The 25,993-nt window shown below is 43.9% G+C and overlaps 1 protein-coding gene across 4 annotated transcripts in view; it reads right to left on the bottom strand.

Annotated features, from left to right (window-relative positions):
• Nucleotides 1-25,993, bottom strand: part of MPP7 (MAGUK p55 scaffold protein 7) — a 508,595-nt gene that overhangs the window by 233,992 nt on the left and 248,610 nt on the right. For all 4 annotated transcript variants that reach the window (XM_068235721.1, XM_068235724.1, XM_068235723.1 and 1 more), the window contains exon 4: nt 14,648-14,766. In XM_068235721.1, coding sequence (XP_068091822.1) covers nt 14,648-14,766 — 119 coding nt within the window. The remainder of the gene's footprint in view (nt 1-14,647; nt 14,767-25,993) is intronic.

Genomic DNA, 25,993 nt, shown 5'->3' with positions numbered 1-25,993 from the left:
TCTGCATCCCCCTGGTCAGATCGCCAACTGTGATCATGACAACAGCCGGCAATCTCACTATAGGGCTACAGCGCCACCTGGAGGATGGAGCGAGAACAGGTGAGTAAGTGCAGGGGCTGCTCCAGGCTCTCTCATGGTATGATTTTTTTCTTGCTTTTAGGATCTAAAAGCAAATGAAAATATTGTACCGCTCTTAGACCCTAAAATCAGGAAAGAATCATACCGCCAGAGAGGTTAAAGTATAAGCAAATGTACAAATACTGTAAGTCAATCTACAGTCTAAAGTCCAAGTTTGCCTGGTGATCATTAAAATGAGAGTAAACTCTTAAATCGCATTCCCCTAAAGATGTGTTTTCCTGCTTTTCATTACCCATACAGTTATCATCAGGCCCGTTTCCAGGGCCGTGCGGGCGCCCTGGGCGCCGAAGGACTGTGGGCGCAGTAACGGAGGGGGGAGCCGCAGCCGCGGGGAGGGCAGCCCGACCTCTCCCTCCCTCTCCTCTCCGGGCGCCCTCCGTGCTCCCCCCTCCGAGTCTGACTGCACAGGAAGCGCTGCTGTGTACAGAGCGCATTAGCGCAACTCACCTCCCTCCCTGGTTCCAATCGCCGCCGGTCTCCTCTTTTCTTCATAGCTGATCATACACACGCTGCTTCCGGTTTACCCGGAAGCAGCGTGTCAGCGGCTATGAGGAGAAGACAGAAGAGGAGACCGGCGGCAATTGGAACCAGGGAGGGAGGGGAGTTGCGCTAATGCGCTCTGTACACAGCAGCGCTTCCTGTGCAGTCAGACTCGGAGGGGGGAGCACGGAGGGCGCCCGGAGAGGAGAGGAAGGGAGAGGTCGGGCTGCCCTCCCCGCGGCTGGGGCTCCCCCCTACATTATGGGGGAACAGCTTCCTATTTAACCTATACTGGGGAGCACCTACCTAATCTAACCTATACTGGGGGGCAGCTACCTATCTAAACTATACTGGGGGGGCAACTACCTAATCTAACCTATACTGGGGGGGCACCTACCTAATCTAACCTATACTGGGGGGAAGCTACCTATCTAACCTATACAGGGGGGCACCTACCTAATCTAACCTATACTGGGGGGCACCTACCTAATCTAACCTATGCTGGGGGGCACCTACCTAATCTAACCACACTGGGGGGCACCTACCTAATCTAACCACACTGGGGGGCACCGACCTAATCTAACCTATGGGAGGAAGCAGTTGTGATGTCTGGCACTGTAGTTTAATAAATCAGCAGCAAGTGTACAGCAGTGACAAACAAACGTCCATGAAAAACATGAGTAGATGGTACAAGATGTGGTACTTATCGTGCTCTATGCTGGAGGTGGGAGGCACTGTGGGCGCCAGTGGGTGCACGGCCTTACGACCGTTTCGTTTGGGGTGAGCCTATCTTCCTCGGAGGCCTGACGTGCACAAATACTGGAGTGAGGAGGCCATTAAAATAGCCTACTTCCGTGTAGGATCCCGCCCGGACGCCCTATGACGTGGGGCCACTTGGTTGGTCAGAGCAGGCTGCGCTGTATGACAGCGCTGTACGTAGGTATGCGCTGTCTGAATGCGCATTGTAACCAAAGCGGGGAGGTGCAACCATGGCAACACCTCCCGCCCCTAAGTCACGCGGGAGGCGGCGCAAGCATCAACAGCCACCCAGGGACGAGAGGGCGGGTGTGAGCGTGCACGCTCTGGTTGCCATGGAACCTCCATAACAACAACCATAGTCCTAGACGGAATCCGCCCTCCGGTGCAGCAACAGAGGCTATAGGGCGAAGACGTCCAGCAGCCGGGGTCGCACTCGGGGGGCTAGAAGTCGACAGGGCCATATGTGTTAAGTGCCTTAAGTGGGGTCTATTGCCCCTACATAAGCTTATTAGCTAAAGGCATTGCTGCTCAAACAGGTGCTATATAAAGCATCTGACAAGTAGTCCCAGGTAGGGTAGGAGGGGGGGGGGGGGGGGGGGAAGGGGGAAAAAGGAGGGAAAGAAGGGGGGGAAGAAGTGAGGAAGGGAAGGGTGTAAAAGTGAGGAAGAGGGTAAAGGGGTGGTGAGCGGGACACGGGTCCTAAGAGTAGAGACTCATAGAGAGTGAGGGTGGGGAAGTGGAACTGGAATTAGATCACCCTTAGAGGTAGTAACATGATAAGGGTCTACCTGCCCATGCATATATCAAATGGCCATGGTAATAAAAGTTAAAATACTTTAATCATATAATATATTAATGGCGAAAATGTATTAATATAGAAAAATGGTTCAACTTATGTAAAAAGCAGAAAAAGAATCAAAAATGGTCATGTGAAAACAAGGCATGGGCAGGGGTGGTAGAGGCAGGGCATCTTATACAAACACCCTTAAGGTTCAAGATAGCAGGCCATGTCTACATAATCATTAAGGCCCAAGGGGCCCATAGCGTCTGTTTTGAAAATCCACTTAGATTCCAACCTGAGGAGCAATTTCTTCCTATTGCCTCCTCTCCGTGGAAGATTACATTGGTCCACGCATGCGAATGACAAGAGACTCGGGTCGGAGCCATGGGCAGTAGCCATGTGTTCCACCACTCTGGGGCATCCCTTGCCTTTCGGCAGCAGGCGGATATGCTCCAGAATCCTGTCCTTCACCATTCTGGTAGTCATGTCAGCGTAGAAACGTTGGCATGGACACCAAAGGGCATAGACGACATAGCTAGTCCTACAGGTTGCAAAAAATGGGACTTTAAATTGAACGGGACCCAATTGATAAACTTTGCCGGTCCTCATGTGTGGGCATGCTTTGCATGCCCCACACCGATAATTACCTGTGGTAGCTGCATCGTCCAGCCATGTGTGGCGTGGATTTTCGCGAAAGTCGCTATGGACAAGGAGATCGCCAATAGTAGGTGCTCTTTTGAAAGTAACCAAGGGTTTTGATGGTAAACATTCTTTAAGAACTGGATCCTGAAGCAAGATGGGCCAGTTTCTGATCATCACTCTCTTGATCTCTCTCTCCATTGGTGAGAAACCAAAAGTGAAGACCCCCGAAACATTTTTCGGTCGCCTAGAGTTGTATCCCCTTGTAAACAGATCGGATCTATCTTTTTTCAAGGCCTCGTTCATAGCGAGTTCAAGTTCGTTGGCGTCATAGCCACATCTTGTACCATCTACTCATGTTTTTCATGGACGTTTGTTTGTCACTGCTGTACACTTGCTGCTGATTTATTAAACTACAGTGCCAGACATCACAACTGCTTCCTCCCATGTGTTTGATGCCATGTCTTCACTTCTGTCTTGAGCACGTAGTTCTTGCTGGAGTCATACAGCTGTCAATATTGCCATCACAGTTTACTCTGAGTGCCGGCCTACCCTTCTTCAAGTTGTCCTAATCTAACCTATACTGGGGGGCACCTACCTAATCTAACCTATACTGGGGGGCATCTACCTATCTAACCTGTATTGGGGGCACCTACCTACCTAGCTTATACTGGTGGCAACTATACTGGCTACCTATATTGGAGGCACATACCTAACTAACCTATACTGGGGGCACCTACCTATTTAACCTAGGATGGGGGCAACTATTTTGACTCCCTATATTAGGGGCACCTACCTATTTAACCTATACCGGGGGCACCTGCCTATCTAACTTATACTGGGGGCAACTATACCGGCTACCTATACTGGAGGCACCTACCTGGCTAACCTATACTGGGGCACCTATGCCTGGCTACCTATACTGGGGGGACCTATACATGGCTACCTATACTGAGTGCAACTAGACCTGGCTAACCTACACTGCAGACATGTATACCTGGCTTCGCGGGGAGGGGGGGGGCAATTTTAACCCTCGCCCTGGGTGTATTTTAGACTAGAAACTGACCTGGTTATCATATTTGCTTTTGTGCACAAGTAATATTGTCTGTTACAAATTACAAATTCCTAAAGTACAGTTAAGCTGCCCTTGCATTTTATTGCATAGCTGTTATATTTAGCTGTATTTATATATTAAAATCTATCTAAAGTGATCACGGCTCTTTCTGCTTCTCAGCTCAGTACAGATCAGTTTCGTCAGTTTGCTCATTTTTATTAAACGTATTTGACAAAGGAGTGTAAACAAAATATAACGTTATCACCTCATCCCATGAAGCCAGAAGCTGCCCACTGAAGCACGGAGCTTTCCACTGAAGAACAAAGTGCTGTGTTTTTTTGTGGCATTAGATTGTATGCTATAAATAATATTGTAGAACAAAGAGGAGATGTTCAGTTTCATACCACTAGAAAGCAAATATGATTGTGAAACGCACATAAGGCCTCGTTCACATTATCAAATGCAGATGGCTGCGCGATCGGAGCGCAAACGAACGCACGCCATCTGCTTTTGCATGTGTTGCATAGCTGACTCCCATACACTGTAGTGAATGGGACAGCCATGCGTTTGGGCAAAAAATGCGTGCAGCATGCGTTCGCGGACCGCAGTGGTCCGCAACGCATGCAGTGTGAACATCAAATAGTGCAGTCTATGCACTTCTGATGTCGTGCCCGTCTGCCTCCTGCACACGTTCCCCAAATCCGGACGACAACACGTGCAAAGTGAGCGGGGCCAAAAATACCAGGTAGAGGGGAAGAATAAGAGGCATTCTGGGAGATCATATGTCAATAAACTTTGCATATAAGGTTTGCGAACTTTAAAGAGAACCCGAGGTGGGTTTCAAGAATATTATCTGCATACAGCGGCTGGATCTGCCTATACAGCCCAGCCTCTCTTGCTATCCCAAACCCCCCTAAGGTCCCCCTGCACTCTGCAATCCCTCATAAATCACAGCCACGCTGCTAACAAACAGCTTGTCGGAGCTGGCTATGTTTATCTCTATAGTGTCAGTCTGCTGCTCTCCCCGCCTCCTGCAGAACCTCCAGTCCCCGCCTGCATCCCTTCCCTCCCTGCTGATTGGAGGAAAGGGACGGGGGCAGGGACCGAAGCTATGCAGGAGGCGGGGAGCAGCTGAGACTGACACTACAGATGTAAATACAGCCTCACAGCACGGCTGTGATTTATGAGGGATTGCAGAGTGCAGGGGGACCTTAGTGGGGTTTGGGATAGCAACAGAGGCTGGGCTGTATAGGCAGATCCAGCCTCTGTATGCAGATAACATTCTTTAAACACACCTCGGGTTCTCTTTAATACAATGACTTCTTTTTTTTTAAGGGAAAATGTATTATTGTGCTAAAAAGTACCATCAACAAACTTGGAATTTTAAAGTAAACCACAAATAATAACTCGAAACCTTGTATTGCGATCACCTTGCACCAGAAGCCGGGAGTGGTGCATAGTGCGTGTAACCGCACTCCAGGGAGGGGGGGGGGATATCCTGAGTAACTTTTTAAAAAATAATTTCTGACCGAACTATACCCCAGAGACGGCAGCAGGCCATTAGCAAAGCACACAGCCTAACAATGCTCTGTACTTCTCCGAGTAACTCTATCTATTTCTTTCCCACTTTTACACAGGATTACTTGACATCTAACCCTGGGAGATGCACTGAGATAAAGAACACATTTCAATGCTGACCACAGAGCGAGCGCATCAAGCCAAAGGGATGCGATAATATCCTTTCAAGATGGGAGCTACAAAAGTAATTCGCAAAAACATAAGCTCTAAATTACTGACGTGACAATTTGTTTCATCGCCAAGCTCACCTCCCAACACAAATACGCAGGAATGGGTAGTTAAAATGCCTTGTCGCCAGTTCATTCTAGTTAACCGTGATGACTTTACCGCTCAGACTGCAGAATGTGAAATTCGTGCTATCGAATTATTTATGGTCTGGGCAACAAGCGCCAATTTGTGTTTGCAATCAGAAGTTTATAATCCAAAGGGGAAAAAATAAACCTTCTGGAAAACAGTTCTGGGCGGTGACAGTGAAGGGCTTAGTATAGTAAAAGGAAAGGCTTCATTCTGCGGAGGATTTCTGCTAACTGCTGACGCAAGTCCAATTCCATCATGTGAGCGACTGCCGCCAGAGATTAACCAACAGCAAATAACAGGCATGGAATAGTACTTCACAGTGTTCAGCAATGGCCGCTCAACACCCTTTAAGTCCTAGAGCTAGATGGTGAGCGGAGCTTGTGGCACACCCCATCCCTTATGGCCCAGAAGAAGTCTATATTGCTGCAATGCCTCAGCAGCCCTCCTACAACACCCCCGAAACCAGACCAGAGGATGCGTGACCTCATTACTTCATTACTGGATCGTCATCACTAGTTGGCTGCGTATCTGGCTATTTTTGGGGTGTGTGTGACATCTCTTACTAAATGGGGAGGAAAGCCCTGAGGCACACACACACACACACACACACACACACACACACACACACACACACACACACACACACACACACACACACACACACACACACACACACACACACACACACACACACACACACACACACACACACACACACACACACACACACACACACACACACACACACACACACACACACACACATCCATTCCATTAGATTAGATAACTTAAAATGAGTATTTAGGGAAAGGAAAACAGGAGTAGGGAAAAAAGAAATGAATCAAGACATCGAGGCATTGTAAAGTCAGAAGTTAAAAAAGTAGACAATAGATCAAGGAATGATTGATATTTGTTGTCTAATGCATTCATGTTGATTTCCCCACCGTGAACCTGCAGGTGATCATCCTTACTGCTGGCAGACATGAAAAAAAAAAAATGGACAGCACAAACTGCCCTCTACAAACACATAAACACACCCACTAACTACGTGATAGAATAAAAGGATATATATATATATATATATATATATATATATATATATATATATATATCTTTAGATTGTAAGCTCGCTCGTAAGGGAAGGGACTGTCTGTCTTAGGCCCAGTTCACATTAGCGTTCCCTGTCCGGACTCCGGACTCTTTTCCAACATGCGCTATTTTTTGGGTCCGGATCTCCGGCCCACGCACCCAGACCGGAGCCGGACCTGAGCCTGACAGCACCATCCGGAACACAGAAACCAATGGGAAACGGAAGGCACAGAACACACTGCCTACAAACACCTGACGTTCTACCCCACTTCCTATGCGTATCCAAGCTGCCATTTCGGATGGGGACACATGGGCCAAGCATGTCTGGAGTGGAGCAGCAGTGACAGACATGCTGGAGCTGTTTGGCAGAATGTCTGAGGTGGAGGTGAGGCCTACAGCGGAGGAACCTGATTCTACAGGTGCACCTTCTGCTGACCTCAACATTTTTTTCTTTAAATTTCGCTATTTTTTGCCCACGGATCCGGATGGCAGCCTGATGCATGCCTGATCCGATCAGGATCCGGTCCGTTTGCATGGCAAAACGCAAGTGTGAACGGGGCCTTAACATTTTCTACCTTATCTTAGAATTTATTATACATTTTATTTATCATGCATGTTACTTTTGTCATTTTAATTACTAATTATGTATTTTGTGCCAATTCTGTATTTTGTTTATTGGTGTATACCATTGTTTTTATTATTTTGTATCCCATGTTTGTTTCTTACCTTGTACAGCACCATGGAATATGTTGGCGCTTTATCAATCAACTATACCTAAGGCCCCTTAACATAACGGGCGCTAGGCCTCCCTTAGCCCCTCCCTCCCCTCCTGCCGCATGTCAGTACGCATGGCCCGTGCACACGCCCGCCCCTAGCCGCCCGCATGCCGCGCATTCACGGTTCGGCAAAAGCACGGACACAGGAGGAGGATGCAGGGACACAGGTTTTATTAGGTAGGATTATAATATATATATGCACAGAAAGAAACACTGCTTGGTTGGCAGTTAGCAACAATACATAATCTCCCATAATGCAACTAGGTTCACAGACAAACCTTTTTTTTAATGCTTCTGAGTGACTAAAAATACTTATTTAGGTTCATTTATATATAATTTGGCCAGTGAGGTGGCTACAGAAAATGACCCCCTGTGCAAATGTTACATTGGTCTCCATCTCTAGCACTGTATCCATAATAATCGCATGATACAAACCATCAAAAGCAGCTGTCCAAAGACAGCCTTTGTGTGAGGGAGGGGTAAGAGGTGGAAAATAAAGGTTTTATTAATGTTTACCACTATTGAAAGCACATATAAAAGGCGTTCATTACCACTACAGCACCAAAAAAGAGCTACTACAGTGACTAAAAAAAGGACTCTATGTGAGCCCCTCATGTGTGGTGGTGGTGGTGGGGGGGGGGGGGTGGAGTGCGATTGGCTGGTGTATCACCACCTTGATTTCCCATTGCTACACTAATACATTTATCATTTTGTTTTTTTTTAGCTTAAAACCATAATGACCTGTAGCGACCTATACCCTTGTATAGCCCCTATACAAGGGTATGCAGAGAGGAACAGGTAGGCTCAAAGGGATCCAGATCCTTCAATATTTTAGGTGAGTTTCTCACTTTTTGATTTACAACGTTACAGTAGTCCTTTAAATGTTTTGACTCTTGTCTGACTCCACTGGCTACATGCTTGTTACAGCTGTGTGATTTAAAAACAACTGAAGCCAGGCAACTGGCATTATTTAAAATGGAGTAAAGATGGCAATCTCCAGAATGGTCTCACTTAAAGTGGGATAAAACTCTGACATAACATTCAATAAACATGCGGTTTCCTCCTTTTTATAACCCATACAGTTATCATATTTGCTTTTGTGCACAAGTAATATGGTCTGTCCACAAATTGCAAATTCCCAAAGTACAGTTTATCTGCTCTGAAAGCCGACATTGCATTTTATTGCATAGCTGCTGTATTTGTATATTACAATCGATCTAAAGTGATTACTTTTCAACTCTTTCTGCTTCTCAACTCAGGATGGCTCAGTTTCGGCAGTTTGTTAATGTTTACCAAATGTATCCGACAAGGGAATGTAAACTAAAGATAATGTTATCACCTCTTCGGATGAGGTCAGAAGCTGCCCACTAAAGCAAAGAGCTTTCCAATGAATAACAAAGTACTCTGTTTAACTGTTTGAATGCTGTTCCGCTACACATTTTTTTTCTGTGATAGTAGATTTTATGGTGTAAAAAATAATCTTTACAGGAAATGCTGCGCTTCATACCACTTTAAAGGGAACCTGAAGCGAGTAAAATGATTTAAAATAAACACGACATCGTTAAAAATTAATATTACATACTAACCTCACCGTCAGTTCCTGTCAGAAGCTCACCATTTTCTTGTTACAGTGATCCCTTCCAGTTCTGACAAAATTTTGTCAGAACTGAAATATACCAGTTGCTGTCAGTTATATATCAGCAGCTGTCAGTTACAACTGAATGTGCAAGGTAATGTCCATGTTTCCCTATGGCTCAAGTGGGTGATATTACAGTTTAACAGTGTGCTGACCAGGAAGCTGTAATGGGGTAATGGCCATTTTTTTAAAATGGAGGACGGAGAATTCCATTGATCACAGTGGACAAATGGGACCCAGGAGAGGAAAAAGAGATTGAGGAGTAGACTACATGGGAGGTAAGTATGACCTGTGTATGGCTATTTTGACTTTTTATATGGTGCATTCCCACAGGAGGAGAACAGAAAACTTCTTTCAGGTTTTTATTGCTGTCTGTACACTTAATCTTAAGCTTTCCCTCACATTCTTCCCAAATGTTTGAAGTAACCTTAAAGAGAATCTGTATTGTTAAAATCGCACAAAAGTAAACATACCAGTGCGTTAGGGGACATCTCCTATTACCCTCTGACACAATTTCCCCGCTCCTCGCCGCATTAAAAGTGGTTAAAAACAGTTTTAAAAAGTTTGTTTATAAACAAACAAAATGGCCACCAAAACAGGAAGTAGGTTGATGTACAGTATGTCCACACATAGAAAATACATTCATACACAAGCAGGCTGTATACAGCCTTCCTTTTGAATCTCAAGAGATTATTTGTGTGTTTCTTTCCCCCTTCTGCTCTCATGCACTGAAGTTTCAGGCTGCTTGTTTCTTCCTGCAAACAGCTTTGCCCTTGTCTGTAATTCTTCAGTATGTGAAAGCCCAGCCAGCTCAGAGGACGATTTATCCAGCTTGTAAAAGATGAGAGAAGAGAGAAGCTGCTCTAATCCTAAATAACACACAGGCAGTGTGCATTACAGGGGCCTGGAAGGGGGAGTTCATAGCAGAACCACAACACTGAAGATCTTGGCAGCCTTCCAGACACAGGCTGACAAGTCTGACAAGAGAGAGATAAGTTGATTTATTACAGAGATGGCGATAGTAGAATGTGCTGCAGTAAGCCAGAACACATTAGAATAGCTTTTTGAACTTGTAGGATGATAAAAAACAGAATGCAATTTTTGTTACGGAGTCTCTTTAAGTCCCCTTTCGCACTAATCTAGGATTCTGCGTTACTCTCTGTTGACGCAAGGGGCCGTAAAAGCAATTCCAGGCTATGGAACCTTGCACACTTCCTGCGGCCCATCGGAAGCATAAGTGTCTGATCCGCTGCTCACCTGACACAGAGACAACACTGTGTTACCATGGAGGCTGAAGTAATCATGGCCATCAAGTCAATGAGTGACGCATAACTTTTAAAAACGGTTGGCGGCAGCAGCGACGTGCATGCACGGAACGACAGAAATACGACAGGGATACTTTGGAATCCTAGTGACGTACTTCCTGTCCAGCAGGGAGTACGTCACTGGGCAAAGGGCCGCAGTATGCATATGACACTGTCAGCGTACTCTACCGCAGGATCATATGTTTGTGTTGCAGGGCATCACACCACAACACACACACTTCAAGTGTGAAACCAGCCTAACAGGAAATAAGTTTAAATCCTTTTAAAATGATCTCAGACAACAATAAAAACCTGTGAGTGTCCCCTACCCTTTTTTAAAGTGTAACTGTCGGGCAAAAAAAAAAAAATCAATTCTTTATTTTTATCTGGTAAACAAGTAATCAAGCAATCCAAAAGTTAAAATCTCCATTACTTTTCTTGCTTATAAATGATCATTCCCCAGTTTACCTGACTCTTATTTGGTACATTGCCGCACAAAGGAAGTTGCACGGCATGCTGGGTTGTCTTTTTTGCTTCTTTATTTCCCCCCAGACTTAACTAATGTACAGAAGCAAAAAAGGACAACCCAGCATGCCTTGCAACTACCTTTGTGCAGCAACGTACCAAATAAGAGTCAGGTAAACTGGGGAATGATAATTTGTAAACAAGAAAAGTAATAGAGATTTTAACTTTTGCATTGCCTGGTTAGCATCTTTATTAATTGTTTACCAGATAAAAATAAAGAATTGATTTTTGATTTTATGCCCGACAGTTACACTTTAACTCTTATAGTTTTGACTAGTGTTCCAATAAATAAAAAAGTAAAAGAACAAGAAAATATGTTACTAAGCATGCAAAGAAAAACAGAAACACCACAGTCTTGTTCATGTTTCTTCTTCATGTCCCCTGAAACACTGAAGTTCTGCTTTGTGGAATAGAGCCATCACATGAAACAACTTACTAGAATTTCAGTTGACTTTGTTAAAGGAAATTATTTTAAATTAATGTGGCTACTGAACCACTGCCATGTGGGACCTCAAAAAAATACATATATATATTCCTTATAATTTTTCTCTGTGAACATTTATTTATTTAAGCTTAACTCCAAGTTCTTAATGCTAACCATACAAAAAAAAGTCGGCAATGTTCTGTGCTAGCGGCCTAGTTGGTCATCCAAACAAGGGCAAGCAAACATTTGTAGACGCAGGATAAGCGGCCGCTGTCAGAGGTAGCGTGTTAACCCGTCTCTCGCTCAGCCAAGGGTCAGGTCTACAGAACTTTTAAACTGAGAACAACAGATTTTTCTTTTTGAGTTGAGAATTGCAGGAGGCATATAAAACAAAACACATTCTGGATTCAGACCAGTGAAGAACTTTTGTTTCTTCTTTGTTTAATGCAAACCTGTATCAAACGTGTTTAATAAGTTACATATGAGTACCGATATAATGAGTGATACTAAGGGTTTGCCTGCTGTTGTAGGGCTTCTAATTCACATATTGAATTCTTCACTGGAGAACACAGGAAGTCCGTCCCACATATTTGACCTCCTCAATGTATGTGGAAAGGATTGTTGGGTTCCCCTGAAATACCTATTCTTAGGGCCCATTCACACTGCAATCATTTTGATTCAATTTTTGGAATGGTTGCAGCTTTCCTGACTGCAAATATCCTGGCGCAATAACATGAATCGTGGTACACAGTTCCCGCTGCAGTAATCCAGTGGCGTATCAAGAGGGGTACAGGCGTTGCTTGTGCCATGGGCACCATGCTTGCTCCTGTGCCTGGTCATCACTCAGACCTCACATCAGATAAATTCTGTTATCTGGGGACCATGGCAACTTAATTTATGTATATAGGGGGCACTTGGCTATTCAATTATTTTATCTTGAAGGCTATTTACTGTAATGTGTTTATCATGATGCTGTAATGGTGAGGGGAAAGGTTAGTGTTAGGAGTGGAGAGCAGGGGAGTTTAGTGTTAGGAGTCAAGGAAGAAGGTTATAACTGGAGTGGGAGGTTAGTGTTCGGTGGTAAAAGAGGGGAAGGTTAGTGTTAGAGTAGAGTACGGAGAGGGAATAAGAAGAGATATTTCAAAAAAAGTAACTTTGGCAATATCCTGAGCCAAAAAACACAGGCAACATAACAAATGTAGGTGAAAAAGGATGCTGTAATGACTTGGGAGGCACAATTTTGATATTTGCCCTATGCTTCGCAAATACATCCCTGCAGCGATCCAATTGTTTGTGCTTCAGTATAGCACTGACTGCTGCATCTTTGGGTGAGATTGTGGTTCAGCCTTATTTATTGGGCCTTATTTAATTGCAACATAAAAAGATTGCACCATTGCATTATCAAAGAGCAAGTGCAAAAAGATTGCATTCTTCTTCAGTGTTTTGTATTGTGTACTGTGAAAGGACCCTACAGTGTGGTTTTGCAATGAAACAAGAAATATGGCTGGCTGTGAAAGGAAATAAACATAAAAAGTTCTCATTCAAGTGGCTGTGGGCTGTAGTTTTACCTCTCTCAAGATGATGTGTACCAAGTTCCTGTTAATCCTGCCAACAATATCGCATGACTTTAAATTGTGATGGTTGGTCAATGGGAGGGGCTTAATACAGTGGGAACGATTTCCAATAACCCTAAGGGACCAGAAACAAAATAGATATTTATCTAAGAGGGACAGCGCTGTAACAAGGACATGTAGAGAGGACCCCGGAAGGCTCTGTAGGATTAAGAGCCTTCTGTCTTCTTAGGTAAGTATCTAGTCTTTTTTTTTCACGCTTCAGACCATATTTACACCTGGTCCTTGCGTTTGCAGTGCAATGCTCCGCCTCCATCGCATTGCGAAAAAAAGGCAATTCATATGCCCCTGTGGCAGAGTGCTTTGACAGGGTCATGTACCGCTGCCCCTCTGCACACCCCTCGCCGCGTAACGTACTCCCTGCTGGACAGGAAACATGTCACTGGGATTCCCAGCTTTCCAGTTGTGTTTTCGTTGTTCCGTGCATGTGCACCGCACTGATGCCGCCGCGGAACTCCGCCAGTAACGCACTATTGACTTTGAGATGAGTCGGCGGCTGATCGGGCACTTCTGCTGCAACGTGACACTAAGTATGCTAGACCCCATTGCCACAAGGCAAGTGTAAAAGGGGCCACGGGGTTGCTTTATGTCTGGTCTCACTCTATAAACACATAAAATACAATTTCAGATCATAAAACGTTTTTCAGTCACGTGGTGATTTTACGTTCCCCTATATTTTGTTGCAGCTACCTTTATTAGCGTATTCTACTAGTGCTTCCTCATAGTATAAGTCAGTTATGAGGCGGTGGTTGGAGTGTTGGAAGCTCTTCCTGGTGTAGGGGACAGGAGAAAGAAATGTTTATTTGGGTAAACACCCCTTGGCATAGCCAGTTCATTTAACAGAGCGGTTCTTAAAGAGGAACTCCAGTGAAAATAATGTAATAAAAAAAGTGCTTCATTTTTACAATAATTATGTATACATGATTTAGTCAGTGTTTGCTCATTGTAAAATCTTTCCTCTCCCAGATTCACATTCTGACATGTATTACATGGTGACATTGTTACTATGGGCAGATTATGTAGCTGGTCTGGCTTTAACAGACAGCTGTAAGCAGCTATTTCCTGTCTGAACATTGTTACATTGTGGCAGTTTGCCCAGAGTACCGTACGGTACCAGAGCCTCTTGTGGGAGGGGTTTCAGCACAAAATCAGTCATACAGCGCCCCCTGATGGTCTGTTTGTGAAAATCATTATTTTTCTCATGTAAAAGTGGGTATCAGCTACTGATTGGGATAAAGTTCAATTCTTGGTCGGAGTTTCTCTTTAAACCAAACAGATTTCAGAAGGAAACAGTCCACAGTCTATAGAATGATCCAAGCTGCCAACAGTCAAGTAAGGTGACTTTTCTCTTACACTCTTCAGTAGAAACTTCAGGTATTAAACCCTTGCTCACTGCTGGCACGGCAGCCCTGACAAACGTGCATTTGTCATTTCTGTACTACACTATTCCCATGTCTCAAACCTTCTGAGGCCATCAAAACATAATCCTTTATAATGTGTTCTTTGGGTCTAGGATGGCGTTCCAGCATGGCTTACCTTCACCAGTGAATGCAGACTCTTTTCACCAAACATATCCCAGAGGAAGGTCAGGTCTTCCTGGCTGTCCACATGCGGCTGCAGCTGGGCCGGCAGCGTAGCCAAGAGCTCATACAGACCTATAAAACAAAAAATAAAACAGAAAGTGTAATCGTATTAATCTCAAGCAACAGCTCTGTGCAATGGCTTGCCTAGCAAGCCTCCATAAGCACCAAACGTTTCTTTAAAAAAAAAAAAAAAAAAAATATATATATATATATATATATATATATATATATAGTATGTAACTGGGTAAAAAAGTCAGGCAAAAACACAGAATATTTTCTTCCTCAACAGTTCTAACCTTTATCAGTCTGATGCATATTTTTTTTTTATTTACTTCAATTTTTTTTTTAAACAACATACTTGGTGACTTAATCGTTTTTCCATTTCCACCGAGGCCAGCCAATGAATGAAATGACTCACCAAACAGAACGACTTCCAAAAACCAAATGGGGTGGTCCGCGGAACTGTGACTACAGGTCCTTTGAAATAAAACTTTTTTTCTTCCTAATTTATTGCTCAATTAAGGTTTGTATTTTCAAATGCCCCATAAAAATATATATATATGTTCCACAGCATCATTCAAGGAATGAACAATACGGAGGGGAAACAGACGGAAGGTATGAAAACACTTCAGAAAAGTAAAAATGTAAGACTTTTATTTCCAATTTTTCACATTTGCAACTTTTATGATTTTTTTTTTTTAACTTGAACTCCAGACAGACAGCTAAATTCACAATTTCAATACAGTTTTGGCAGTGAAACCATGTGCTTATTACGTTTTTCTATTGGTTAAAACTTTTAAAAATGTTAAAGGGAAAAACAAGTGTGTGTGTGTGTGTGTGTGTGTGTGTGTGTGTGTGTGTGTGTGTGTGTGTGCGTGCGTGCGTGCGTGCGTGCGTGTGTGTGTGCGTGTGCGTGCGTGCGTGCATGTATTTCTTTGAAAAATATAATTACAGATCTTCAGTGCTAAGTAAATATTAGGAGGAGGAGCTTATTTTTTTTTTATTCAATATAATTAAAGAAAAATTATAATAAAACACACTTTTGCTGGCAAATGTATTTAACCCTTTCAAATCCAAATGTTGGAACTTTCCAAAATGGGTCCATAGTTTGACACAGGAAACATGGCTGCCATTAGGGGCACTGTTGCCGGATAAAATAAGGAACAGCGTCAGTCCTTTCAGATCAAAGTTTTGGGCTAAGTACCTTCCTCTCATTACAGATTTTCTTTAAATGTATATTATAGCCTCTAAATCTGACATTCTGCACTGGGAACAAGGAAGCTCATGTAAAAAAAAAAACACAATCATGACATACAGCATTCCCTGACGGATACAAATTTTTTATTACAGCAGTTTCAGTAAGATATTACTACTTATATATATGGAGGCCCAGGTTATCTGTGAGCAGCTGGCAGTGGCCCGGGGAGTTATCTGTGAGCAGCTGGCAGTGGCCCGAGAAGTTGTGTCAGCAGCTGGCAGTGGCCCGAGGAGTTATCTGTCAGCAGCTGGCAGTGGCCTGGTGAGTTATCTTTGAGCAGCTGGCAGTGGTCCGGGGAGTTATCTGTGAGCAGCTGGCAGTGGTCCGGGGAGTTATCTGTCAGCAGGAGTTATCTGTGAGCAGCTGGCCGTGGCCCGGGGAGTAATCTGTGAGCAGCTGTCCGTGGCCCGGGGAGTTATCTGTGAGCAGCTGGCCGTGGCCCGGGGAGTTATCTGTGAGCAGCTGGCCGTGGCCCGGGGAGTTATCTGTGAGCAGCTGGCCGTGGCCCGGGGAGTTATCTGTGAGCAGCTGGCCGTGGCCCGGGGAGTTATCTGTGAGCAGCTGGCCGTGGCCCGGGGAGTTATCTGTGAGCAGCTGGCCGTGGCCCAGGGAGTTATCTGTGAGCAGCTGGCCGTGGCCCGGGGAGTTATCTGTGAGCAGCTGCCCGTGGCCCGGGGAGTTATCTGTGAGCAGCTGCCAATGGCCCGGGGAGTTATCTGTGAGCAGCTGCCCGTGGCCCGGGGAGTTATCTGTGAGCAGCTGCCCGTGGCCCGGGGAGTTATCTGTGAGCAGCTGCCCGTGGCCCGGGGAGTTGTCTGTGAGCAGCTGCCCGTGGCCCGGGGAGTTGTCTATGAGCAGCTGCCCGTGGCCCGGGGAGTTATCTGTGAGCAGCTGGCCGGGGCCCGGGGAGTTATCTGTGAGCAGCTGGCCGTGGCCCAGGGTGATTTTATTCTTTTTGTATGAAAAGTATAAAAGGAAAGGTTGAGCTTACCTGTGAATTGGCCTGTATGCATTTTTAAGTATATACAGTATTCATTCATGAAAAGAGCTTTAAAATAAATAAATGAGTTCATTTTTTTTTTAAATGTATATTTGTTTGGCATTTAGATTTAATTTCTGCTAATAAGTTTAGCTCAACATGCTGCAGTAACTGGTTATTAAAGGCATCGTTGAGCAAGCTTGAAAAAAGCAAACAGAAGCACAGTGTTCTACAGTAGCGTACAGCATAACCGATCCATCATACACACAAGCTATCATGCTGCAGGCCAGGAATGCAGCCACGCTGACTGCGCGAGCGCTCTACGGGGAGCTACCACGCCATGAGCCGCTATCAATTCACAGCACATGGTTCATTTTCCAAGGGGGATTATTGGGGGGTAAAGAGGACAAATCTGTTTTCTTTTTCCCCCGGCCTGTCTGCTGTCTACAAAAACAGGAGAACTCTCAGAGGGCTTCCCACTACATGCTCCCATTATTTTTAGCCTGGATCACCGTTACCATTCATCAAAAGGGCAGCTTTACAAGATTTTGGACCGAGAGGAAAAAAAAAGTCTTGGTCATACGATAAGTCATAAAAGGCGGTTCCAAATTCTGCAGGCTAATCTAAATATTGTATTAATGAGATGCCATGGCCAAACTTTCACGACCTTCCTCGTGCCATTAAAAACGTAATCCTATGCTATAAAAACGCACTGTTCTTATTTGAGTTTTCCTTCGTCGGCTGGCGCGGGACATAAAGGTCCTCTCGCTAATACGTAAACATGCGCGCTGAGGTTAATCTAGTTTGCCGAGGTCAAAGAGGAGATCTTATCACAAGCGCCTTCTCAAAATCTTGTTCATAAACTTTGAATATGATACAGTCGGAGCCTTGAAAGTAGAGAAAAGGCTTTTCAAACTAATAGATATTTATTTATTTTTAGCCAAAAGGAACATAAATGTGTACAGTGTTATTATTTGCCGAGTGGAGCTGTGGTCTCAGTGGCAATGAGAGCACCCAAAAAACACATATTGAGACGGTGCTTGCAGAACCAGCTATTAGGGAACGCTGTATTCTGCAGTGGAAATGTTTTGAGGGAAATCTCATGACAACTTAATAGCAAAAGTCGCTTGAACTCACTAGGTCTTCTTGATAGGAGACACTTTTCTAAGGAGGGACTGATTGAGGCCGGTGTTACACCTAGCTAGAGCATCGCGGTGTGATGCTCTCCCCCCCTCGCAAAAAACTACATTCATATGACCCTGCGGCAGAGTGCGCCAAAAGGGTCATAAGCATGGCATCCACCGCACACCCCTCACCCGGTGACGTACTCCCTGCTGGACAGTAAGTGCTTCCCACTCGTATTTGCATTGTTCCGCACATGCGGTCCGCATTGCCGTCGCCAACATATTTAAAATGTATGAGTTGTCCATAGACTTCCATGCATTCCGTCACCATGGAAGTCTGATGGTAATGCGCTGTTCAATTGGCTCAGATATTTACTACTCAGATATTTAATCTACCCACACCACTAAAGAAATTAACTTGCAATCATATCCCCACCAGTTATGATCAGAGGTGCCAAGCATAGATTGGACCCCTAGCTGTCTGTTACTTGTTTATTGCCTGCTGAAGCTGGATTTTGCCTGCGAAACGCGTTGCCAATTGTTCTGGGAGTATGTGAATAAATATTTTTCTACTGAAATCGACAGCATTGTGTCTGTTTTGGGTTGGCTGGTCAACCACCGTCTCCCGAACATTTTAGACGTTTTTTGTGAATTTTATCCTCCTGGCGCCTCTGTACATCTCTGCAGATCTGAATAAGCGCATCAAAAATACAATTGCTCATTAAAAAGTGGGCTATTCTAATTTAGGGGACCCAGCAGGAATCCTCATAGGGAAATTTCGCTAATGTGATTGGGTGGACAGCACCCCCTCGAACTGCTAGGTTTTACATAGGTTGTAGTAAATTAAGAGGAAGTCAGTTTTTCTGCCGGGAACTTAGATCAATGAATGAGTACCATGTTCCCATTCATTGATCTCAGGACTAACAGAAGGCAGCAGGATTGCGCGCCCGGTGCAGCGGCAGCAGGGCAGGCTATCTGGATGGATATATCCGTCCAAATAGACCTAAGTGGTTAAAATAAAATGTTATACGATAGATAGAACCCACACGTTTTATTTTTTCGCATTTGTCCCAGTTATTACATTTATATTGTGTCCCTAATACAACGTATGGCGGTATGGAGAGAATATTTTATTTGGAAAGGTTTTTTTTTATACTATATCAGTAATTAAAAGCCTTTATTTACAAAAATAACAATAATATGCTCTCATGACAAACATATTAAAAAGTCCCTAAGGTAACCATTTATGTATTTTCTTTAAATTATGTAATTTTTTACATTTTTCTTGAAAGGGGACCGATAGATTGCGACCTCCTATTTGGTAGATCGCAGCCATATGGCCGTGTCACATAAAATTTTGTCGCCGGCAGCTGTATAAAGCAGAAATTAAATATAAAGCAGAAATTAAATCTGAAGAGGAGAGGCCAGGGGCGGCTCTGCCATGACGCGACATCATGGCTGGGGTGGCACCAGGCACAACGCATCCATGCACGCTGCCTGTCGCCCACCACAGCTTTCCCTCAGCCGCCGGCTGCCGTGGCTGAAGAAGGGGAGACCAGGACGAGCCACAGACACCGCCGCTGGAGGGAGGTAAGTGCACCCAGGCACCTACACCTAGCTATCTATACAGAAGGCACCAATACCTAACCATACTATACCTGGCTACCTATGCTGAAGGCCCCATACCTAACTATACTATACCTGGTTACCTATACTGAAGGCCCCTAAAACTAGCTAGCTATACTGAAGACACCTATACCTAGCTACTTATACTGTAAATGTTGGTAGATCTCCTGGACTCGGCAAATTTTAAGTAGCTCACAAGTTGAAAAAGTGTGGGCACCCTTGTAATAGTGTATGTGGGTGCATTTATACTTTTTAGCCACAAGATGGTACTATACTTAATTCCCGGATACTGTAAACCACCCACAGTGTTATGTGTAAAAGTTTTACTTTCACTTCGTAAGTGAATGCCGGCGTCTCGCTGACACCAGCTTTTATTCATCACAGGCACTGTGACTGGGTTTGGGAACAAGCTGTTCGCATTCACCGATCACGGAACAGCGAAATTGCATTGAAAACAAATGGCAGCGGTGCCGCAATCGGGAACGACGAGGTAAATAAGGGAGTACGCATGTCTACTCCCCTGGTTGTTGAGTTTACAGGGGCGTAAATATGCTTACAAGTGGTGGGGAAGGGGTTAAGTCTCAATTCTAGTTGGTATTTTAAAAACCTGATCCTGAGCAAGGGCTTCACAAAAATTAGACTTGTCCTGAATAATACTAATGTAGGAATACAGGTGGAAGCAAGACACCGGTAATTGCAGTTGGATTACATGCCTCCCGTTCCTGTTTACCGATATCATGTAAAAGTGCATCTGCTGCACCGAACATAAATATTTATGCCATCCTTATTGCCCTCACGTCAGGCAGCTTACAGCCTACGAGCTCCATCAATGGCACAAAATGATCTGTGCCTTTCCTGGCATCTGTTTGGAATCAGTCCGACATGGTGGGGTGGATTCCATGCAAATGACTTGGATTATTGTCTTCTGCCATCCATTCAGCTGGGTACGAGGGATAATCATACGTGACCTGCCAATCATCTTTACTGTGATGAGGAACATCTGGAAGAAAGGCCCCGTTTGTTATTACCGAGCCAGCGTTTCAAATTTAATGGATGTCTGAGTGTGTCTATTTACCTATGGATGCTGTGATGGATGCATGGATGTGAAGCATGCACAATTACACAGAAATGCAGACAAAGTTTAGACACCAGCCAGGCACGCGGGTTATCCCGGGCGTCGGCGCTGCAGCTGAAAGACTCAAAAACCAAGTGGGGACACTTAATAGCACATTAGTGTACAGACAATAAATAAGGTCTTGTATGATGTTCTCCGTTCTCCGAACAGACTTGCACTGAGTGATTAAAGGAAATTAAAAAGGTGAACTGAAAACTATCCAAGGCAGACATAAAATAGATACTTTGTTGATAAATATTTTTTTCTTTATTGCAACTGCGCATTACATTAAATGACATTCTGGGAAAAATCTAAAAATTAACCTATAGGAGAAAAGGTAATACTCATCTACACCCAGATGAACCTCGCACCCCACCCCACCTATTGCAATGTTAGTCTGGGGACCGAAAAAGACTGACAATCAGTCTGCCTCCCTTCCCCCCAATCTAAAAAGGACCAATAACCAGAGTGTACACAAAGCAATTACTGCATTGATTACCTAACCCTCACTGACCTCCTCAAAGCTTAGGGCTCTTTCCCACTAGCAAACACAATCACAAACGCAAGAGATTTTTCATTAATTCTGCGATTTTCATTTGCATTGCATTATCATTGTAAAAATCGCTCCAGGAAGCGATTGTGATTTGCGATTTCCAAATCGAATCACTGTAGTGGAAAATACTTCTTGTGATTTCTATGATTAAGTAACAATCCTAGCGATTAAAAAATCACTAGCGATTTGCCATTTAGCAATCGCAATCGCTCTAGCGGAAAAGGGCCCCCTTCCTGCCACTAATCTACCTTTCACATCCTATGCTTCACTTGTCTCTTTCTCCATTCCAAACTCTCACATAATGGATCAAGTCCCGATCCTTGAAGGCAAACAAAATTTGTGCATGTTTACGAAACTTTAAATTAAAGTGGCTTTGCAGTCACATTTACTATTTGTAATAGAATCACCCTTATGTTACAAAGGTGAAAGCATATGTTGTTTCCCCAGCTTACCACAAGGTGGAGCTGGGTGACACAAGTGTCAATGGTCTCATGAAGGGTCTGTAGTTACTTTTAACAATGTGTAACACATGTAACATATTACGAAGGAAATGCAGAAAGGGGGGAGGCCAAAGCTAAAAATTTGAATTTTTTTAAGGTAAAAATATATTTTTACATGAAAATATAAATATTACTGTTTCTTGTGTAAGTCATTAAGGGCTAGTTTAGATAGATGGCTGCAAAGTGCTGCGTTTGAACGCTTTCAAACACTGGTGATTATTCACTAGAAATCACAAGTTGTTTTTTTTTTGAAGTGTTTACAGCAGAATTGCAGGAAGCAGTGTTCCTATAAGGAGAAAAAAAATTACTTCAGTTCCACTTTAACCACCTCCCAACAGCCCATAGGCGGGGGAAAGTGGTCGCGTGTATGTGCGGCTCTTGCAGATGTATTCCGATTCTCCATACTGCAAAACTGATAACTTTTAAATGTCCATTTTGCAATGAAATGTGCTAAAAAAGGATGTTTTAAAATGTCTGTTTTGCAGTAACTAGTTACGTTTCAACTGCAGAGAGATTGACATTTAGAGTCCTGGATGTTCAACCCTTACAATGAGAAAAAAGGGGAAAAAAAGCAACACAGGTTAGTTCTAAGTAGGATTGGGACTATACACAGGTGATTTTCTCATCATGCTAGATGTCACTTAAGGTAACCCTTAAAGGATACCTGAAGCGAAGCCATGTGTACAAACGGAGGGGGCAGGCATGTATGGGCAGCAGTCCTCCATGCCCACAGCTCCCCCCGTTCTCCTCCATTTCCTTGGAAATGCCCCACAGCCAGGTCAGGCACTACTGCGCAGGAGCTTGCCAGGAGCATTCTACATAGTGACTTGTAGCGCGCATACAGAGAGTTTCCAGCCACGGGAGCGCGACCAAGGACATGCACCGCCTGGCCTGCACAGTAGTGCGTGATCTGGCTGTGTTTACGGAGGTATTTACAAGGGAACAGAGGGGTGACGGAGGAGAATGGGGGAGGGATGTGCGTAAGGACTGCTGCCCATACGTGCCTGCTCCCTCCCTTTGTACAAATTATTATTATGTAGTATTTATATCGCATCAACATCTTCTGCAGCGCTGTACAGAGTATATTGTCTTGTCACTTAACTGTCCCTCAGAGAGGCTCACAATATAATTCCTACCATAGTCATATAGCTATGTATGTATTGTAGTCTTGGGCCAATTAAGGGGGACGCCAGGTAACTTATCTGTATGTTTTTGGGGTGTGGGAGGAAACCGGAGTGCCTGGAGGAAACTCACACAGACATAGGGAAACATGCAGACTACGTGCAGATAGGGCCCTGGCTGGGATTCGAACCGCGGACCCAACGCTCCAAGGCGAGAGGGCTAACCACTGCGCCACCGTGCTGCCTGCAAACGTCACCTCAGGTACACTTTATCTGCTGCACGTATATCGTCTACAGATCTGGGTACAACAAGCGTACTTTTAATACGCCGGCTCACCTGCGCCCGAGTGTGGCTGTAGGAAGCTGGAAGCACCTTCATCCTGTGTTATACACATGTTACACTTATAAAGAACACCTATAATCCACCCGACCAGCACTGGTGTTCCTGTTAATAAACTATCCCCCATTTAAATTACAGACATTTTTAATTGAAGGGGAAATAAAATATCACTCACAAGCTTTCCAACACATATTACATTAAATTTCCCCCAAAATGTTACCTTGCATTCCAGAGTTTTATGTCATTGGAAAGCTTTTTGGATTTTTTTTTCACTCTTTCCCTTTTACGATGTATATTTTTTGGCCCGTTCTGTACTAGGTCTGCTGGGCTGTGAAGCCTGAAAATATGCAGTTTTTTTTCTTTTTTTAGAAGTAGGAAGAAGTATATAAAAACAACTTGAAGTACAGAAAATGATAATGTAAGTATAGGAGAATTAGGAAAATAATGAATGACAGTACACAAGCAACACGAAGATGCCTTACTGAGAAGGATATGGAGGCTGCCATATATATTTACTTTAAAACAATGCAGATTGCTTAGCTGTTCTGCTGAGCCTCAGACTAATACTCTCAGCCATAGACCCTCAACAAGCATCCTGATCAGGTGTTCCTGACTGAAGTCTGACTGGATTAGCTGCATGCTTGTTTCAGGTGTGTGATTTAGACTGCAGCCAAAAAGATCAGCAGGACAGCCAGGCAACTGGTATTGTTTAAAAACAGATAAATATGGCAGCCTCCATATCCCTCTCACTTCAGGGCCCACATGCAATTCACTTTTGAGTTTTTCCTAGGTGATATTTTCACAGCTTGTAAATAAAATAATGGGGTGAGGGTGTCTTAGCACCCTATGGTGCCAAGACACCCCCTTATGAAGGTACAGGAGACAAAAGACAAGAGCCCAGTAGTGCAGTATGTCAATTAATAGTGTAAAAGTAATGAGAAGATTGCTACTCACAAAGGAGGGTTGCAAGGGGCAACCGACCACAGGAAGCAGGTGGAGACCGTAAACCCAACTCCACTCGGGGTGGTCCCGGAGGGTCCTGAAAATGGTCGCTTTCCTGAAGAAAAAACGGGACAGTTGTCCACCGTGATGGAAACCATGGGTGTACTGTCACCACCCCTCGGACAGGTTATGTATGGGATGTATTATGCACATTCATTAAGAGGGAGAAGAGGTGTCCTGGTTGTATAAAAACTTCAAGAAACAGTTTAAAAGTGAAAAGGATAACAAGGTGTCTTACCTCAATGACAAAATCTTTGTAAATTACAAAAGATTTTTATTTAGCACAAGAAACGCGTTTCGCAGGTCTGAGCCCGCTTCCTCAGGCCAATAACAGTGCCTATAATAGCAAGGAGGACTCCTCAGTATAAAACACATATACATTGCATAGATAAATACATACATATTTATGTATTATTTTATATTTATTATTATTTATGTATTTATCACCTCGTTATCCCTTTCGCTTTTAAACTCTTTTTAGAAGTTTCTATACAACCAGGGTGCCTCTTCTCTCTCTTAAATTGTAAATAAAATGCCTTTTACACCAACAAACAAACGAATACTCAAAATAATTTTGATAGTACTTTTTCAACTACCTTTTGGTACTATTTCCATTGCAAAGTGCTAAAAAGTTCATTTAAATTGAAGATGAAAAATTATCTCCTAGGAGAAAAGGCAAGAGAAAAAGTGAATTGCATATGGGCCCAGGTGTTTTAAAGATCCAGCTGTCACAGCACCACTACAAATTCATTGTTCATAGAAGTTCTGTTCCGTTCATTGGATTGGACATTTCTTAGATAGCATGCCATCCGTGACATGCCCAACTTCCGCCCAGGGTGCCCCTCAAAAATGTGCAGGTTGTAACTTTGCGTTCCGTCACTGTAACAAACATGTCAGCACATCTTAATGGATCCTATGCCACTGGATCGGTCTACACATTCGTTGGCCATTGTTGTCCATTCTGTGAAATAAACTATTCAACCTATAGTGTGAACCTACCCCACTTCTCTCTTTTAGGTAGGCCCATTAAAACATTTTTGATAAACAATATTTTTGTTCAGCTTACATCCCCTAATTGTAGACCAGATCCCCTTTTGTGCCTTTTCTATAATACATGTTTTTTTGGAACTATAGACAGGACAAATATAGGTGGTGCTAATTTTTTGAGTATTTAGTGTTCACTAGAAGCGACATGGGCACAAAATACCCAGAACCCCATGTGTAGAAGGTCTCATGTCTGCATGTCCTGAGTAACGATGAGATCACTGCTTCTTTAGGAAAGACAGGCAGAAATAATCGACCATGAGGGCTCTGGAAAAATGATTTGGTGAGACAAGTCACCATGTGCAAAGCTTATTATCGGGCCGACGTCATGATTCAGCCGGCCTGTGATCTTCCATGATGTCAAGCCCATGACCACATTCACTGCAGCAACTAGAAAGCCCAAGTGAGCGGCACACTTCACCACAGGACCTGCTCAATTTTCCGGGGATTAGCTTCATAGTACCATGAGGAACTCATTAATTTAAGCGTAATGCTGCATGCTGCCCTGTGGGGATGTGTTAAGGTGATCAGACCATGAAATAAGCTAAAATGTCTTCCCATAACATGTACGGTAATAATGTGACCCTTTCACACAGGGATTCAGAGCACGCAGCAAGCCATTATAAACAGAACACCTC

Source organism: Hyperolius riggenbachi, chromosome 5 (genome assembly GCF_040937935.1).
Source record: "Hyperolius riggenbachi isolate aHypRig1 chromosome 5, aHypRig1.pri, whole genome shotgun sequence".
Taxonomy (NCBI): domain Eukaryota; kingdom Metazoa; phylum Chordata; class Amphibia; order Anura; family Hyperoliidae; genus Hyperolius; species Hyperolius riggenbachi.
Note: the sequence above shows the minus strand (reverse complement) of the source record. Positions and strands in the feature narration are given on the sequence as shown.